At 43.2% G+C, this 19,439-nt stretch overlaps 1 protein-coding gene across 2 annotated transcripts; it reads left to right on the forward strand.

The window, feature by feature from the left end:
- The first annotated feature begins 109 nt into the window (after positions 1–109).
- On the forward strand, positions 110–1,976 carry LOC118939494. Of its 2 annotated transcripts, none has more exons than XM_036945923.1 (2): positions 110–1,700; positions 1,916–1,976. In XM_036945923.1, exon 1 carries the CDS (start codon positions 439–441, stop codon positions 1,240–1,242), a length of 804 nt encoding a protein of 267 aa, XP_036801818.1. In that variant the 5' UTR covers positions 110–438; the 3' UTR covers positions 1,243–1,700; positions 1,916–1,976. The 2 variants fall into 2 exon arrangements, with proteins under 2 accessions (XP_036801818.1, XP_036801819.1); XM_036945924.1 differs by having other exon boundaries at positions 110–1,313; positions 1,400–1,920.
- The last annotated feature ends 17,463 nt before the right edge of the window (positions 1,977–19,439 follow it).

Raw genomic sequence — 19,439 nt, forward strand, 5'->3', positions numbered from 1 at the left:
GTGATTGGTGACTGGTGACTGGGGATTGGTGACTGGTGACTGGTGACTGGGGATTGGTGACTGGGGACTGGTGACTGGTGATTGGTGACTGGTGATTGGTGACTGGTGATTGGTGACTGGTGACTGGTGATTGGTGACTGGTGACTGGTGACTGGTGATTGGTGACTGGTGACTGGTGACTGGTGATTGGTGACTGGTGACTGGTGATTTTGGGGCTGGATCCAAATAGTACCCTATTTCCTATATATTTTTACCAGAGTTGTATGGGGCCTAGTAGTGTACAATATAGGGAATAGGGTGCCATTTGGCTTCTTTGCCTTGCTTAAGGGCTGATGGACTGATTTTTCACCTAGTCGGCTCGGGGATTCGAACCAGCGGCCCTTGGGTTTCACCGTGTGTATTAGCCTCTTCTCTCCACCAGCCAACAGAGTAAACCCCATGCCGAGAGTCTCTCAGATGATGGGGGTAGTCCGTATTGTCAGGCTACCACAACCCCACCAGCACACCATTGGGGTCACACTGCCTGACTTCCAGGACACCATTGGGGTCACACTGCCTGACTTCCAGGACACCATCGGGGTCACACTGCCTGACTTCCAGGACGCCATTGGGGTCACACTGCCTGACTTCCAGGACGCCATTGGGGTCACGCTGCCTGACTTCCAGGACGCCATTGGGGTCACGCTGCCTGACTTCCAGGACACCATCGGGGTCACACTGCCTGACTTCCAGGACGCCATTGGGGTCACACTGCCTGACTTCCAGGACGCCATTGGGGTCACGCTGCCTGACTTCCAGGACCCCATTGGGGTCACGCTGCCTGACTTCCAGGACCCCATTGGGGTCACGCTGCCTGACTTCCAGGACCCCATTGGGGTCACGCTGCCTGACTTCCAGGACCCCATTGGGGTCACGCTGCCTGACTTCCAGGACCCCATTGGGGTCACGCTGCCTGACTTCCAGGACCCCATTGGGGTCACGCTGCCTGACTTCCAGGACCCCATTGGGGTCACGCTGCCTGACTTCCAGGACCCCATTGGGGTCACACTGCCTGACTTCCAGGACGCCATTGGGGTCACGCTGCCTGACTTCCAGGACGCCATTGGGGTCACACTGCCTGACTTCCAGGACACCATTGGGGTCACACTGCCAGACACCTACAACACCAGTTGCCGCAGGAAGGGCCAAGAAGATCATCAAGGACCTCAGCCACCTGAGCTAACGCCGCTTCCATCACTCTGACGCCAGCAGTACAGGAACATCATGGCTAAAACTAACAGACTGGTCAATAGCTTCTACCCCCAGACCATCAGGTTGCTGAATAGACACTACTAGCTTCTACCCCCAGACCACCAGGTTGCTGAATAGACACTACTAGCTTCTACCCCCAGACCACCAGGTTGCTGAATAGATACTACTAGCTTCTACCCCCAGACCACCAGGTTGCTGAATAGATACTACTAGCTTCTACCCCCAGACCATCAGGTTGCTGAATAGACACTACTAGCTTCTACCCCCAGACCATCAGGTTGCTGAATAGATACTACTAGCTTCTACCCCCAGACCATCAGGTTGCTGAATAGATACTACTAGCTTCTACCCCCAGACCATCAGGTTGCTGAATAGATACTACTAGCTTCTACCCCCAGACCACCAGGTTGCTGAATAGATACTACTAGCTTCTACCCCCAGACCATCAGGTTGCTGAATAGACACTACTAGCTTCTACCCCCAGACCATCAGGTTGCTGAATAGATACTACTAGCTTCTACCCCCAGACCATCAGGTTGCTGAATAGATACTACTAGCTTCTACCCCCAGACCATCAGGTTGCTGAATAGATACTACTAGCTTCTACCCCCAGACCACCAGGTTGCTGAATAGATACTACTAGCTTCTACCCCCAGACCATCAGGTCGGCCACCAATTGTGCAAGTTCTCCCACTTAAAAAGATGAGAGGCCTGTAATTTTCATCATAGGTATACTTCAACTATGACAGAGAAAAAATATCCAGAAAATCACGTAGGATTTTTAATGAATTTATTTGCAAATTATGGTGGAAAATAAGTATTTGGTCACCTACAAACAAGCAAGAATTCTGGTTCTCACAGACCTGTAACTTCTTCTTTAAGAGGCTCCTCTGTCCTCCAATCGTTACCTGTATTAATGGCACCTGTTTGAACTTGTTATCAGTATAAAAGACACCTGTACACAACCTCAAACAGTCACACTCCAAACTCCACTATGGCCAAGATCAAAGAACTGTCAAAGGACACCAGAAACAAAATTGTAGACCTGCACCAGGCTGTGAAGACTGAATCTGCAATAGGTAAGCAGCTTGGTTTGAATAAATCAACTATGGGAGCAATTATTTGGAAATGGAAGACATACAAGACCACTGATAATCTCCCTCGATCTGGGGCTCCACGCAATATCTCACCCCGTGGGGTCAAAATGATCACAAGAACGGTGAGCAAAAATCCCAGAACCACACGGGGGGACCTAGTGAATGACCTGCAGAGAGCTGGGACCAAAGTAACAACGCCAACCATCAGTAACACACTACGCCGCCAGGGACTCAAATCCTGCAGTGCCAGGCATGTCCCCCTGCTTAAGACAGTACATGTCCAGGCCCGTCTGAAGTTTGCTAGAGAGCATTTGGATAATCCAGAAGAAGATTGGGAGAATGTCATATGGTCAGATGAAACCAAAATATAACTTTTTGGTAAAACTCAACTCGTCGTGTTTGGAGGACAAAGAATGCTGAGTTGCATCCAAAGAACACCATACCTACTGTGAAGCATGGGGGTGGAAACATCATGCTTTGGGGCTGTTTTTCTGCAAAGGGACCAGGACGACTGATCCGTGTAATGGAAAGAATGAATGGGGCCATGTCTCGTGAGATTTTGAGTGAAAACATCCTTCCATCAGCAAGGGCATTGAAGATGAAACGTGGCTGGGTCTCAATAGCCACGCAGCATTTTGGTCCGACTCTCCTTCTACCGAAGAAAACCGTAACATATTGAGATAAACTTTTGTTATTGACCAAATACTTATTTTCCACCATAATTTGCAAATAAATTCATAAAAAAATCATACAATGTGATTTTCTGGATTTTCTTTCTCATTTTGTCACAGTTGAAGTGTACCTATGAAAATTACAGGCCTCTCTCATCTTTTTAAGTGGGACAACTTGCACAATTGGTGGCTGACTAAATACTTTGTGTGTGTGTGTGACTACCTGCCTTCACCCCCCTCAGACATATTACCCTTCCCCCACCCCAATGGATAGTACCACGCTGCATAGCTCAAGAATTTCACTCAACCCTGTAATTCCACCTGCAACCCTGTACATGTGACTATTAAACTCAGATCAAACATGCTATACATGTCAGAGCTCAGGCTCTGTGCTTCACTGTCTGCATGGGTTTTGACTGACAACTTTTCTGAACTTGAGTACTGCAAGCGACAAGAAGTTGCCCTCATCCCTCCTGCTGATTGGTCAACATTTTGCAAATGTTTTGTTGTCTGAGTGAGGGAAATGCTGTAAATTAAGATGACTTCATGTATTTTGAAAGATGAGACGTTGAGAATTATAATAAATACCGCTTTGATGTCATACAAGCCAAACACCCGAGTCCAAATGTGCAATTCACAGTTCCAAATCCTATTGTAATAAACCGTGTTAGGATTATAGCCTGGGTTGATCTGAACACAATGAGCCTGTTTGTCTATTGTGAACTAAATTTGACGTGGAACACCTGAATGAACTCGTGACTCCTTTCTGTGTGTACCTCTGTGTACCAAAATTGCACCGTCTGTTTCTCTGAATTTCCTTGTAAAATACTTTATATATATATATATAACTTAGTCATGTTAGATGAAGCCTTCAAACGACGTCCACTTGACACAGATTGCGATTCATAATGGACCGTTTGTGGATTAAACTACAGTGTTTCAAGTTCCCCAACGGCCCAGCAAGGAGAGCTATGACCATACACCACTGAGGATCCTTATTGCTATGATAAACTGGTTCCCAACATTATAAACGGGTTACCAACATAAACCGGTTACCAACATTATAAATGGGTTCCCAACATTATAAACCGGTTACCAACATTATAAACTGGTTCCCAACATTATAAACTGGTTTTTCCGCTGTCCCGGAAATTCCCACAAGAGGGCATAAGCAATCATATTGCAATTGTACAAAACATCACGAATCACGACGGGGCCTTATCTCCAAAACGGAAAATATTTTGAAGCCGAAACTTGGTGAGCGTAGGTTTGGCATAATGGGCAGTTGGCCCCGAACAAGATGGCGTCTAGGCCTCAACGGTTTTTGAGTTATGGCCATTTTTCTGGGATTAAAGGTCCAAAATGAAAATAGAGAAATTATTTTCCAACTTCACGTCAAAGTCAAGGAGCCTCCGGTGTCAATAAAAAAAGCCATTTATCTATCGTCATTTAAGAGAAATCGTACAATGACAAATTGGTGATGTTCACAAATAGGCTTTTTTTTTTCAACAGTTACAGATCCAGTTGCAGGGTGTTCATACAAATCTTTTTAAAGTGTGCTGCAGAGCTCTGCGAGATTTCTGTGATTTTCTATGATTTTCTGAAATAACACACACTCACTAAACCCTCTGTAAATAACTCAGTTCTTAACGTAAAGACTTACAACTCAGGATTCTGTAAAGGCATACCCCAATCAGGATATGAGTTTATTTATAGCTTCCTGTGCCAACCGGTAGTGCCTTAAATGGTGTCATAGTGGCTGTTTCCAAGGGTTAAAAAGGTCAGATCTTTTCAAAACTTCATATGTGTGATTAGGCAACCCCCATGAACTGTAAGTCAGTCATTTCTCCCAACAGATGTCAAAGAAAAGCTCTCACACACACACAGCAAGGATGGAGTGACAAAGTGCGGTGCTTAAAGACACAGAGAGCAGGCAATGGCATTACCATAATCCCTAGGCCGTGTCGAGTTCAACGAGATATCCCGCTTGACCGTAGCTCGCTCGGTCTAAGCGCAGCCACCATTAGAAAAGTAGGCCCAAAATGAAGCCTGCCCCACAATGTAATTTGCTTTTGGGTGACAGTGAGAGAACCGTTAGGGTGAGAAGCACAATTCGACCTCAGGTACGTTCCTAAGGTCCTTCCGATCCGTGCAAGCCTAACCTTGACCGTGTGGCATTAACCCTTAACAGTTAAAAGAAGGTCTTTACATCAAACAGTTTGCATTGACTTCTCTCCCCATAGGAATACATTGCCTGCACCCCTAAATTCAACCTGAAGCCTATATGGGTTATGAATGCCGTATGAACCTGTCTTCGGTAACAGTACATCAGGCCACTATGAGGTCTACCTGTGTTGATTCTAAGCTTCCTGGGCCAACCGGAAGTGGTTAAAATCACCCTAAAAGTGTATATTCATACCCTGCCTGCAGTTTGATAGACATAGTGCATTCAACCCTGTGTAAATCAGTCAATTCTTAACGTAAAGCCTTAAAACTCAGGATTCTGTAAAATAATACCCCAATGAGGATATGTGTTGACTTATAGCTTCCTGTGCCAACCGGAAGTGCCATAATTGGTGTCTCAGGGGCTGTTTCGAGGGGTTAAAAAAGTCAGATCTGTCCAAAACTTCATATGTGTGATTAGGTAACCCCCATGAACTGTAAATCAGTCATTTTTCCCATAAAATTTCAAAGGAAAACTAAATTACACTAACACACAGCTTGGAAGGAGGGACCCATTGGGGTGCGTAGAGACATACACTGCCTGCATTAGTTTACCTTGTTGGAACTTTTAAAGAACCGTCAGACCTAGAGTTACGAAACTTTAGAAACCTGTTCTAGACCTCAGGTCGATGCGTGGTGAGTTAGGTGGCTCTAGAAGGTTCTCGGACCGAGAAACAGCCTCGTACATTTGCAATACCTTCAATTAATTTTTGCATCACGAAAATGACGACATTTAGAAATGTCCCAGAGTTGCAAGACTAGGTGCATTGCGAACGTCTCGGCCCATATAGACAGACCCCAACGTTTCTGTCCGATAGCTCATTCAAGGACCCCGTAGCAAGTCATGGAAAATAGTGGATTTTCAGCACCAATTAGGGTTTTTCTCGGACACCAAATGACCTATCGAGACGAAACTTGGGATTCGGGGTCGCCTCAGCTAGGCCTACACATAACATAAGAAATTGACCCGCAGCTAGAATGTAACTACGTGTTTTATGGGTTTTTTATGGTTTGAACCGAAGGCGTTATGAATTTTGGGCCAGCTCTGAAGTATGTGATAGTTGGCTACTAAACGAGTTGGAAAAAGTGGGTTTGGTGTCAGTTTGTATCAGTTTGGTGTCAGAATGATATCTAATTGACTGATGGACGGTGACTTGCTGGTGACTCTTGTCCATTTGCAATATGTTTAAACAGTGAGGTACCATCACCAAAGTGACATTCTGAAATCAACACAACGAGCGATGGAGAAGACCCACTATCACTGCCCGGCCATCCTGTGTTCATCAGGTCAGTCAATTTTGCAATTCTGCAGTATTTTTGAGCATGTCAAATTTCTTTTGGCATTTGGCCAAAGAAAAAGTGACTTTTGACTTTGACTTTTGACTTCCTATGAAATCATATTGCAAATGGACAAAACATATGCCTTATGCACAAGTAAAAAAAAAATAATTATGATAATACAAGTTGACAAAAGTATAGTTTGAGCAAAGTATAGTTTGACTTTTGAGCATGCCAAATTCGTGATGGTACATGCCCATTGAAACATATTGCAAATGCACGTGCACTTGCAATATGATTCAATAGTGAAAAAACATCACCAAATGGACATGATGAAATCAACACAATGAGTGATGGAAAGGAACAACTATCACTGCCAGGCCATCCTGTGTTCATCAGGTCAGTCAATTTTGCAATTCTGCATGATTTTTGAGCATGCCAAATTCGTGGTGGTAAATGCCCATTGAAACATATTGCAAATGCACGTGCATTTGCAATATGATTCAATAGTGAAAAAAACATCACCAAATGGACATGATGAAATCAACACAACGAGTGATGGAAAGGAACAACTATCACTGCCCGGCCATCCCGAGTTCATCAGGCCAGTCAATTTTGGCATTTGGCCCCCAAAAAAGTGACTTTTGACTTTGACTTTTGACTTCCTATGAAATCATATTCCAAATGGAGAAAACATATGCCTTATGCACAAGTAAAATAAAAAAAAATGATGATAATAAAATTGTTGATACAGTTCTTGTACATGTGTAATTGACACAAAAATCGAAAGAATTTCGAAAAACGGTCCAGAAAGAACTTTTTTAAGGGTGTGTGAAGTTTTTTACAAAATGTTGACATTTTTGACTTTTGACTTCCTATGAAATCATATTGCAAATGGACAAAACATATGCAAAAAAATTGGACAAAAGTATATTCATACAGTTCTTACACATGTGTAATTGACAAAAAAATCTAAAGAATTTCGAAAAACGGTCCAGAAAGCACTTTTTTAAGGGGTGATAAGTTTTTGACCAAAAAATCATTTTTTCAAAATGTTGCTTTTGGATGTTGACTTGGGTTGCATTTCCAATATGAAAAACCCCGGTGGAGCGCATTCGCCACCTGTTGGATTTTTGAAGTGTTACAACTGGCACTTGCCATATGGCATTTGCAATCAACTTTGCATGAATCAAAGTGGGTGGTATTGGACACTGTGTATATGGTTTGTCCAATGCCAATGTTTTGCCATTCATTTTTGTCCTTTCAGGGGGGGTATTCCCTTACATTATTAGAACAGTAAACAAGTCATTATATTATAAACTGGTTACCAACATTATAAACGGGTTACCAACATTATAAACTGGTTACCAACATTATAAACTGGTTACCAACATTATTAGAACAGTAAACAAGTCATTCAATTATAAACTGGTTACCAACATTACAAACTGGTTACCAACATTATAAACTGGTTACCAACATTACTAGAACAGTAAACAAGTAATTACATTATAAACTGGTTCCCAACATTATAAACTGGTTACCAACATTATTAGAACAGTAAACAAGTCATTCAATTATAAACTGGTTACCAACATTATAAACTGGTTACCAACATTATAAACTGGTTACCAACATTATTAGAACAGTAAACAAATCATTATATTATAAAATGGTTCCCAACATTATAAACTGGTTACCAACATTATAAACTGGTTACCAACATTATAAACTGGTTACCAACATTATAAACTGGTTACCAACATTATTAGAACAGTAAACAAGTCATTATATTATAAACTGGTTACCAACATTATAAACTGGTTACCAACATTATAAACTAGTTACCAACATTATAAACTGGTTACCAACATTATTAGAACAGTAAACAAGTCATTCTATTATAAACGGGTTATTTATTATGGATCCCCATTAGTTCCTGTTGCCAAGGCAGCAGCTACTCTTCCTGGGGTTTATTATGGATCCCCATTAGTTCCTGTCAAGGCAGCAGCTACTCTTCCTGGGGTTTATTATGGATCCCCATTAGTTCCTGCCAAGGCAGCAGCTACTCTTCCTGGGGTTTATTATGGATCCCCATTAGTTCCTGCCATGGCAGCAGCTACTCTTCCTGGGGTTTATTATGGATCCCCATTAGTTCCTGCCAAGGCAGCAGCTACTCTTCCTGGGGTTTATTATGGATCGCCATTAGTTCCTGCCAAGGCAGCAGCTACTCTTCCTGGTGTTTATTATGGATCCCCATTAGTTCCTGCCAAGGCAGCACCTACTCTTCCTGGGGTTTATTATGGATCCCCATTAGTTCTTGCCAAGGCAGCAGCTACTCTTCCTGGGGTTTATTATGGATCCCCATTAGTTCCTGCCAAGGCAGCAGCTAATCTTCCTGGGGTTTATTATGGATCCCCATTAGTTCCTGCCAAGGCAGCAGCTACTCTTCCTGGGGTTTATTATGGATCCCCATTAGTTCCTGTCAAGGCAGCACCTACTCTTACTGGGGTTTATTATGGATCCCCATTAGTTCCTGTCAAGGCAGCACCTACTCTTCCTGGGGTTTATTATGGATCCCCATTAGTTCCTGCCAAGGCAGCAGCTAATCTTCCTGGGGTTTATTATGGATCCTCATTAGTTCCTGCCAAGGCAGCAGCTACTCTTCCTGGGGTTTATTATGGATCCCCATTAGTTCCTGTCAAGGCAGCACCTACTCTTCCTGGGGTTTATTATGGATCCCCATTAGTTCCTGCCAAGGCAGCAGCTACTCTTCCTGGGGTTTATTATGGATCCCCATTAGTTCCTGTCAAGGCAGCACCTACTCTTCCTGGGGTTTATTATGGATCCCCATTAGTTCCTGCCAAGGCAACAGCTACTCTTCTTGGGATCCAGCAAAATTAAGGCAGTTTATACATTTAAAAAACATTCCAATACATTCACTGATTTTACACCACACTGTGTGCCCTCAGGCCCCTAATCCACCACTACCACATATCTACAGTACTAAATTCATGTGCACGTGTGTGTATAGTACGTATGTTATCGTGTGTGTGTTTGCATGTGTCTGTGTCTATGTTTGTGTCTCTTCACAGTCCCCGCTGCTCCATTAGGTGTATTTTATCTGTTTTTTAAATCTAATTTTACTGCTGCATCAGTTACCTGATGTGGAATAGAGTTCCATGTGGTCATGGCTCTATGTAGTACTGTGGAATAGAGTTCCATGTAGTCATGGCTCTATGTAGTACTGTGGAATAGAGTTCCATGTAGTCATGGCTCTATGTAGTACTGTGGAATAGAGTTCCATGTAATCATGGCTCTATGTAGTACTGTGGAATAGAGTTCTATGTAGTCATGGCTCTATGTAGTACTGTGGAATAGAGTTCCATGTAGTCATGGCTCTATGTAGTACTGTGGAATAGAGTTCCATGTTGTCATGGCTCTATGTAGTACTGTGGAATAGAGTTCCATGTTGTCATGGCTCTATGTAGTACTGTGGAATAGAGTTACATGTAGTCATGGCTCTATGTAGTACTGTGCACCTCCATTAGTCTGTTCTGGAATTGGGGACTGTGAAGAGACCTCTGGGGGCATGTCTTGTGGGGTATGCATGGGTGTCTGAGCTGTGTGCCAGTAGTTTAGACAGACAGCTCAGTGCATTCAACATGTCAACACCTCTCATAAATACAAGTAGTTATGAAGCCAATCTCTCCTCCACTTTGAGCCAGGAGAGATGTACATGTAAATTATTAATATTAGCTCTCTGTGTACATCTAAGGGCCAGCCGTGCTGCCCTGTTCTGAGCCAATTGTAATCTTCCCTATTTGTGGCACCTGACCACATGACTGAACAGTAGTCCAGGTATGACAAAACAAGGGCCTGTAGGACCTGCCTTGTTGATAGTGTTGTTAAGAAGGTAGAAACTAGGGCCTGTAGGACCTGCCTTGTTGATAGTGATGTTACGAAGGTAGAAACTAGGGCCTGTAGGACCTGCCTTGTTGATAGTGTTGTTAAGAAGGTAGAAACTAGGGCCTGTAGGACCTGCCTTGTTGATAGTGTTGTTAAGAAGGTAGAAACTAGGACCTGTAGGACCTGCCTTGTTGATAGTGCTGTTAAGAAGGTAGAAACTAGGGCCTGTAGGACCTGCCTTGTTGATAGTGATGTTACAAGGTAGAAACTAGGGCCTGTAGGACCTGCCTTGTTGATAGTGCTGTTAAGAAGGTAGAAACTAGGGCCTGTAGGACCTGCCTTGTTGATAGTGTTGTTAAGAAGGTAGAAACTAGGGCCTGTAGGACCTGCCTTGTTGATAGTGTTGTTAAGAAGGTAGAAACTAGGGCCTGTAGGACCTGCCTTGTTGATAGTGCTGTTAAGAAGGTAGAAACTAGGGCCTGTAGGACCTGCCTTGTTGATAGTGTTGTTAAGAAGGTAGAAACTAGGGCCTGTTGGACCTGCCTTGTTAAGAAGGTAGAAACTAGGGACTGTAGGACCTGCCTTGTTGATAGTGCTGTTAAGAAGGTAGAAACTAGGGCCTGTAGGACCTGCCTTGTTGATAGTGTTGTTAAGAAGGTAGAAACTAGGGACTGTTGGACCTGCCTTGTTAAGAAGGTAGAAACTATGGCCTGTAGGACCTGCCTTGTTGATAGTGCTGTTAAGAAGGTAGAAATTAGGGACTGTAGGACCTGCCTTGTTGATAGTGTTGTTAAGAAGGTAGAAACTAGAGCCTGTAGGACCTGCCTTGTTGATAGTGTTGTTAAGAAGGTAGAAACTAGGGCCTATAGGACCTGCCTTGTTGATAGTGCTGTTAAGAAGTTAGAAACTAGGGCCTGTAGGACCTGCCTTGTTGTTAGTGTTATTAAGAAGGTAGAAACTAGGGCCTGTAGGACCTGCCTTGTTGGTAGTGTTGTTAAGAAGGTAGAAACTAGGGACTGTAGGACCTGCCTTGTTAAGAAGATAGAAACTAGGGCCCGTAGGACCTGCCTTGTTAAGAAGGTAGAAACTAGGGCCTGTAGGACCTGCCTTGTTGATAGTGTTGTTAAGAAGGTAGAAACTAGAGCCTGTAGGACCTGCCTTGTTGATTGTGTTGTTAAGAAGGTAGAAACTAGAGCCTGTAGGACCTGCCTTGTTAAGAAGGTAGAAACTATGGCCTGTAGGACCTGCATTGTTAAGAAGGTAGAAACTAGGACCTGTAGGACCTGCCTTGTTGATAGTGCTGTCTAGAAGGTAGAAACTAGGGCCTGTAGGACCTGCCTTGTTGATAGTGTTGTTAAGAAGGTAGAAACTAGGGCCTGTTGGACCTGCCTTGTTGATAGTGCTGTTAAGAAGGTAGAAACTAGGACCTGTAGGACCTGCCTTGTTGAGAAGATAGAAGGGCCTGTAGGACCTGCCTTGTTAAGAAGGTAGAAACCAGGGCCTGTAGGACCTGCCTTGTTGATAGTGTTGTTAAGAAGGTAGAAACTAGAGCCTTTAGGACCTGCCTTGTTAAGAAGGTAGAAACTAGGGCCTGTAGGACCTGCCTTGTTAAGAAGGTAGAAACTAGGGCCTGTAGGACCTACCTTGTTAAGAAGGTAGAAACTAGGGCCTGTAGGACCTACCTTGTTAAGAAGGTAGAAACTAAGACCTGTAGGACCTGCCTTGTTAATAGTGTTGTTAAGAAGGTAGAAACTAGGACCTGCCTTGTTGATAGTGTTGTGAAGAAGGTAGAAACTAGGGCCTGTAGGACCTACCTTGTTAAGAAGGTAGAAACTAGGGTCTGTAGGACCTGCCTTGTTGATAGTGTTGTTAAGAAGGTAGAAACTAGGACCTGCCTTGTTGATAGTGTTGTGAAGAAGGTAGAAACTAGGACCTGTAGGACCTGCCTTGTTGAGAATATAGAAACTAGGGCCTGTAGGACCTGCCTTGTTAAGAAGGTAGAAACTAGGGCCTGTAGGACCTGCCTTGTTGATAGTGTTGTTAAGAAGGTAGAAACTAGAGCCTTTAGGACCTGCCTTGTTAAGAAGGTAGAAACTAGGGCCTGTAGGACCTGCCTTGTTAAGAAGGTAGAAACTAGGACCTGTAGGACCTGCCTTGTTAATAGTGTTGTTAAGAAGGTAGAAACTAGGGTATGTAGGACCTGCCTTGTTGATAGTGCTGTTAAGAAGGTAGAGACTAGGGCCTGTAGGACCTGCCTTGTTGATAGTGTTGTTAAGAAGGTAGAAACTAGGAGATGCCTTGTTGATAGTGTTGTGAAGAAGGTAGAAACTAGGACCTGTAGGACCTGCCTTGTTGAGAATATAGAAACTAGGGCCTGTAGGACCTGCCTTGTTAAGAAGGTAGAAACTAGGGCCTGTAGGACCTGCCTTGTTGATAGTGTTGTTAAGAAGGTAGAAACTAGAGCCTTTAGGACCTGCCTTGTTAAGAAGGTAGAAACTAGGGCCTGTAGGACCTGCCTTGTTAAGAAGGTAGAAACTAGGACCTGTAGGACCTGCCTTGTTAATAGTGTTGTTAAGAAGGTAGAAACTAGGGTCTGTAGGACCTGCCTTGTTGATAGTGCTGTTAAGAAGGTAGAGACTAGGGCCTGTAGGACCTGCCTTGTTGATAGTGTTGTTAAGAAGGTAGAAACTAGGACCTGCCTTGTTGATAGTGTTGTGAAGAAGGTAGAAACTAGGACCTGTAGGACCTGCCTTGTTGAGAATATAGAAACTAGGGCCTGTAGGACCTGCCTTGTTAAGAAGGTAGAAACTAGGGCCTGTAGGACCTGCCTTGTTGATAGTGTTGTTAAGAAGGTAGAAACTATAGCCTTTAGGACCTGCCTTGTTAAGAAGGTAGAAACTAGGGCCTGTAGGACCTGCCTTGTTAAGAAGGTAGAAACTAGGACCTGTAGGACCTGCCTTGTTAATAGTGTTGTTAAGAAGGTAGAAACTAGGGTCTGTAGGACCTGCCTTGTTGATAGTGCTGTTAAGAAGGTAGAGACTAGGGCCTGTAGGACCTGCCTTGTTGATAGTGTTGTTAAGAAGGTAGAAACTAGGACCTGCCTTGTTGATAGTGTTGTTAAGAAGGCAGAGCAGTGCTTTATCATGGACAGACTTCTCCCCATCTTAGCTACTGTTGTATCAATATGTTTTGACCATGACAGTTCATAATCCAGGGTTACTCCAAGCAGTTTAGTCACCTTAACTTGCTCCATTTCCACATTATATATTACAATATTTAGTTGGGGTTTTGGGTTTAGTGAATGATTTGTCCAAAATACAATGCTTTTAGTTTTTATAAATATTTAGGACTAACTTATTCCTTGCCATCCATTCTGAAACTAACTACAGCTCTTTGTTGAGTGTTGCAGTCATTTCAATCGTTGAAGTAGCTGACATGTATAGTGTTGAGTCATCCGCATACATAGACATGCTGGCTTTGAAAAAAGCAAGGAGCCTAAACAGCTGCCCTGGGGAATTCCTGATTCTAACTGGATTATATTTGAGAGGCTTCCATTAAAGAACACCCTCTGTGTTCTGTTAAACAAGTAACTGTTTATCCACGTTATAGCAGGGGGTGAAAAGCCATAACACATACGTTTTTCCAGCAGCAGACTATGATCAACAATGTCAAAAGCTGCACTGAAGTCTAACAAGACAGCCAACCACAATAATTGTATCATCAATTTCTCTCAGTCAATCATCAATCATTTGTGTAAGTGCTGTTCTTGTTGAATGTCCTTCATTATAAGCGCGCTGAAAGTCTGTTGTCAATTTGTTTACTGTGAAATAGCCTTGTATCTGGTCAAACACAATTTCTTCCAGAATATTACTAAGGGCTGATTGGTTGGCCATTTAAGCCAGTAAAGGGGGCTTCTCTATTCTTGAGTAGTGGAATGACTTTAGCTTCCCCAGGCCTGAGGGCACACTCTCTAGTAGGCTTAAATTGAAGATGTGGCAAATGGGAGTGGCAATATCATCCTCTATTATCCTCAGTAATTTTCCATACAAGTTGTCAGACACAGGTGGCTTGTCATTTTTGATAGACAACAATACTTTTTTCACTTCTTGCACACTTGTCCTGTGTGAATTTAAGTATGCTCCCCATAATTATCTCCCTCTCCCTCCCTGAGGACCTGATGATCGGCTATGAAAAGCCAACTGACATTTACTCCTGAGGTGCTGACTTGTTGCACCCTCGACAACTGGGATTATTATTATTTGACCATGCTGGTCATTTATGAACATTTGAACATCTTGGCCATGTTCTATTATAATCTCCACCTGGCACAGCCAGAAGAGGACTGGCCACCCCTCATAGCCTGGTTCCTCTCTAGGTTTTGGCCTTTCTAGGGAGTTTTTCCTAGACACCGTGCTTCTACACCTGCATTGTTTGCTGTTTGGGGTTTTAGACTGGGTTTCTGTACAGCACTTTGTGACATCGGCTGATGTAAAAAGGGCTTTATAAATACATTTGATTGATATAAAGGGCTATAAACACAGCAGCAATATAAACATTAACCTCATGCTGGAGAGAGAGAAACTCAATTATTGAGATTGACAAATGGGACAAGATTTATGGCAGCCTCTCTCTCTGGCCTGGTGAAGCTGTATTCTGAATTCGCAGGCTGAAGATCTTATCTGATTTGCCCAAAGGTTATAAATTACTCTGCACATGCGTGATGAATTCTAGAACTCGAGTTGAGGGAGCGTGAAATTGACATGCTGATTGCAGGAATATCCACCAGAGCTGTTGCCAGATAATTTAATGTTAATTTCTCTACCATAAGCCGCCTCCAGCATCGTTTTAGTGTACGTACAACGCAATTATGTACAACGAACACAATTGCATTTTAGTAATGGTGATTTGAATGCACACAGATACTGTGATGAGATCCTGAGGCCCATTGTCGTACCATTCATCCTCTACCATCGCCTCCAGTTTCAGCATGATAATGCACGACCCCATGTCACAAGGATCTGTACACAATTCCTGGAAGCTGAAAATGTCCCAGTTCTTCCATTGCCTGCATACTCACCAGACATGTCACCCATTGAGCATGTTTGGGATGCTCTGGATCGACGTGTACGACAGCGTGTTCCAGTTCTCGGTAATATCCAGTAACTTCACACAGCCATTGAAGAGGAGTGGGACAACATTCCACAGACCACAATCAACAGCCTGATCAACTCTATGCGAAGGAGATGTGTCGTGCTGCATGAGGCAAATGGCGGTCACACCAGATACTGACTGGTTCTCTGATTCACAGTGACCAAGAGATGCATATCTGTATTCCCAGTCATGTAAAATCCCAAGATCAGGGCCAAATGACTGATTTCCTTTTATTAACTATTTGTTCAGTATGTGATTATTGCTAATTGCTAAAAAGTTTTTTCAATTTTCATACTTTGAGTAAAAGTAAAAATAGAAAGTTACTCAAGTCACCCAGTAAAATACTAAGTAAGTATTTTTAAATGTCAAAAGAAAAAATCATTTAAAATGTCTTATGACCAGACGACACAATTATTTTTTATTTACTGATAGCCAGGGTCACAGTTCAACACTCAGACATCATTTACAAACGAAGCATGTGTGTTTAGTGAGTCCTCCAGATCAGAGGCAGTAGGGATGTTCTCTTGATAAGTGTGTGAATTAGACAAATTTTCCCAGGCAAGTAAGTTAAGAACAAATTCTTATTTACAATGACGGCCTACCGGGGAACTGCCTTGTTCAGGGGCAGAACAACAGATTTTTACCTTGTCAGCTCGGGGATTCGATCTAGCAACCTTTCGGTTACTAGTCCAACGCTCTAACCACTAGGGTACATACCGCCTCCACACTCTAACCACTAGGCCGCCACTTTTGGGTGTCAGGGAAAATTTAAGGAGTAAAAAGTACATTATTTTCTTTAGGAATGTAGTGGAGTAAAAGTTGTCAAAAATATAAATAGTAAAGATACCCCAAAAAACTACTTAAGTAGTACTTACTTTAAAGTACTACTACATAAGTACTTTACACCACTGCATATTACCACAAACCATGAAACCCCCCCGAATACTGAACTCACATTTCGATACACACACACACGAATAGCTGAATGTTGTGTTAATGTCCTCAGAAACCGTACAACGATGATAACACTCTGACCTGAGTGGGAGGGTGCAGTGTTTCCAAGCGTGCTGTTGGGTTGAGAATGGCAGCGCTATGATGGATGAGTGAAAACTAGTTAGACTGAGCAGTGAAACTAAGGGGAAGGGGAAGTTGGGTAGAGAGCATGGGGAGGAGGATGGCCTTTAAAAAAAGAATGTTTCACAACAATTGTTTTAGATACATTTGACCTTATGATCGCTGGAGACAAATGTGAAACCAGTCATCATGGCAACACGCGGAAGCATATCAACTTACAGTATCAACTTTTCTAACCCTATTACAGGGGCTGAGTCACTGGCTTACTGGTGCTCTTCCATGCCGTCTCTAGGAGAGGTGCATCACTTGAGTGGGTTGAGTCGCTGATGTGATCTTCCTGTCTGGGTTGGCGCCCCCCCTTGGGTTGTGCCGTGGCGGAGGTCTTTGTGGGCTATACTCGGCCTTGTCTCAGGATGGTAAGTTGGTGGTTGAAGATATCCCTCTCATGGTGTGGGGGCTGTGCTTTGGCAAAGTGGGTGGGGTTATATCCTTCCTGTTTGGCCCTGTCTGGGGGTGTCCTCGGATGGGGCCACTGTCTCCTGACCCCTCCTGTCTCAGCCTCCAGTATTTATGCTGCAGTAGTTTGTGTCTGGGGGCTAGGGTCAGTTTGTTATATCTGGAGTACTTCTCCTGTCTTATCCGGTGTCTTGTGTGAATGTAAGTATGCTCTCTCTAATTCTCTCAGAGGACCTGAGCCCTAGGACCATGCCTCAGTACTACCTGGCCTGATGACTTTAGTCCACCTGGCCGTGCTGCTGCTCCAGTTTCAACTGTTCTGCCTGCGGCTATGGAACCCTGACCTGTTCACCGGACGTGCTACCTGTCCCAGACCTGCTGTTTTCAACTGGTTCTTCTCTAGGTTTCTTCCTAGGTTCCGGCCTTTCTAGGAAAATTTTCCTAGCCGCTGTGCTTCTACACCTGCATTGCTTGCTGTTTGGGGTTTTAGGCTGGGTTTCTGTACAGCACTTTGAGACATCAGCTTTGATCTTTCCCCCACAGTGAACTTTATGAGAACGCTGCCATTGTGCAGAATAAAAAATAATGATATTCTATGGCATTTTAACTTGAAGGGATGAAAACTTGGAAATGCAAACCAAATGGGTACATACGAGCTGAAGATGTTATACCAAATGTTCCCTTTAGGCACTCTACAAAGTTTTATATGATACACCCTGACTCTCTGTTCCCTATTTCTACCATGTTAAATATTATAAATCATTATTAGTAGACCTAATAAAACACACATACTTACAGTGTCGTTCTTGCGAAAGTATTCGGCCCCCTTGAACTTTGCGACCTTTTGCCACATTTCAGGCTTCAAACATAAAGATATAAAAGTGTATTTTTTTGTGAAGAATCAACAACAAGTGGGACACAATCATGAAGTGGAACGACCTTTATTGAATTTCAAACTTTTTTAACAAATCAAAAACTGAAAAATTGGGCGTGCAAAATTATTCAGCCCCCTTAAGTTAATACTTTGTAGCGCCACCTTTTGCTGCGATTACAGCTGTAAGTCGCTTGGGGTATGTCTCTATCAGTTTTGCACATCGAGAGACTGAAATTTTTTCCCATTCCTCCTTGCAAAACAGCTCGAGCTCAGTGAGGTTGGATGGAGAGCATTTGTGAACAGCAGTTTTCAGTTCTTTCCACAGATTCTCGATTGGATTCAGGTCTGGACTTTGACTTGGCCATTCTAACACCTGGATATGTTTATTTTTGAACCATTCCATTGTAGATTTTGCTTTATGTTTTGGATCATTGTCTTGTTGGAAGACAAATCTCTGTCCCAGTCTCAGGTCTTTTGCAGACTCCATCAGGTTCTTCCAGAATGGTCCTGTATTTGGCTCCATCCATCTTCCCATCAATTTGAACCATCTTCCCTGTCCCTGCTGAAGAAAAGCAGGCCCAAACCATGATGCTGCCACCACCATGTTTGACAGTGGGGATGGTGTGTTCAGCTGTGTTGCTTTTACGCCAAACATAACGTTTTGCATTGTTGCCAAAAAGTTCAATTTTGGTTTCATCTGACCAGAGCACCTTCTTCCACATGTTTGGTGTGTCTCCCAGGTGGCTTGTGGCAAACTTTAAACAACACTTTTTATGGATATCTTTAAGAAATGGCTTTCTTCTTGCAACTCTTCTATAAAGGCCAGATTTGTGCAATATACGACTGATTGTTGTCCTATGTTCAGAGTCTCCCACCTCAGCTGTAGATCTCTGCAGTTCATCCAGAGTGATCATGGGCCTCTTGGCTGCATCTCTGATCAGTCTTCTCCTTGTATGAGCTGAAGGTTTAGAGGGACGGCCAGGTCTTGGTAGATTTGCAGTGGTCTGATACTCCTTCCATTTCAATATTATCGCTTGCACAGTGCTCCTTGGGATGTTTAAAGCTTGGGAAATATTTTTGTATCCAAATCCGGCTTTAAACTTCTTCACAACAGTATCTCGGACCTGCCTGGTGTGTTCCTTGTTCTTCATGATGCTCTCTGCGCTTTTAACGGACCTCTGAGACTATCACAGTGCAGGTGCATTTATACGGAGACTTGATTACACACAGGTGGATTGTATTTATCATCATTAGTCATTTAGGTCAACATTGGATCATTCAGAGATCCTCACTGAACGTCTGGAGAGAGTTTTCTGCACTGAAAGTAAAGGGGCTGAATAATTTTGCACGCCCAATTTTTCAGTTTTTGATTTGTTAAAAACGTTTGAAATATCCAATAAATGTCGTTCCACTTCATGATTGTGTCCCACTTGTTGTTGATTCTTCACAAAAAAA

The sequence above is a fragment of the Oncorhynchus mykiss genome, chromosome 16 (genome assembly GCF_013265735.2).
Source record: "Oncorhynchus mykiss isolate Arlee chromosome 16, USDA_OmykA_1.1, whole genome shotgun sequence".
Taxonomy (NCBI): domain Eukaryota; kingdom Metazoa; phylum Chordata; class Actinopteri; order Salmoniformes; family Salmonidae; genus Oncorhynchus; species Oncorhynchus mykiss.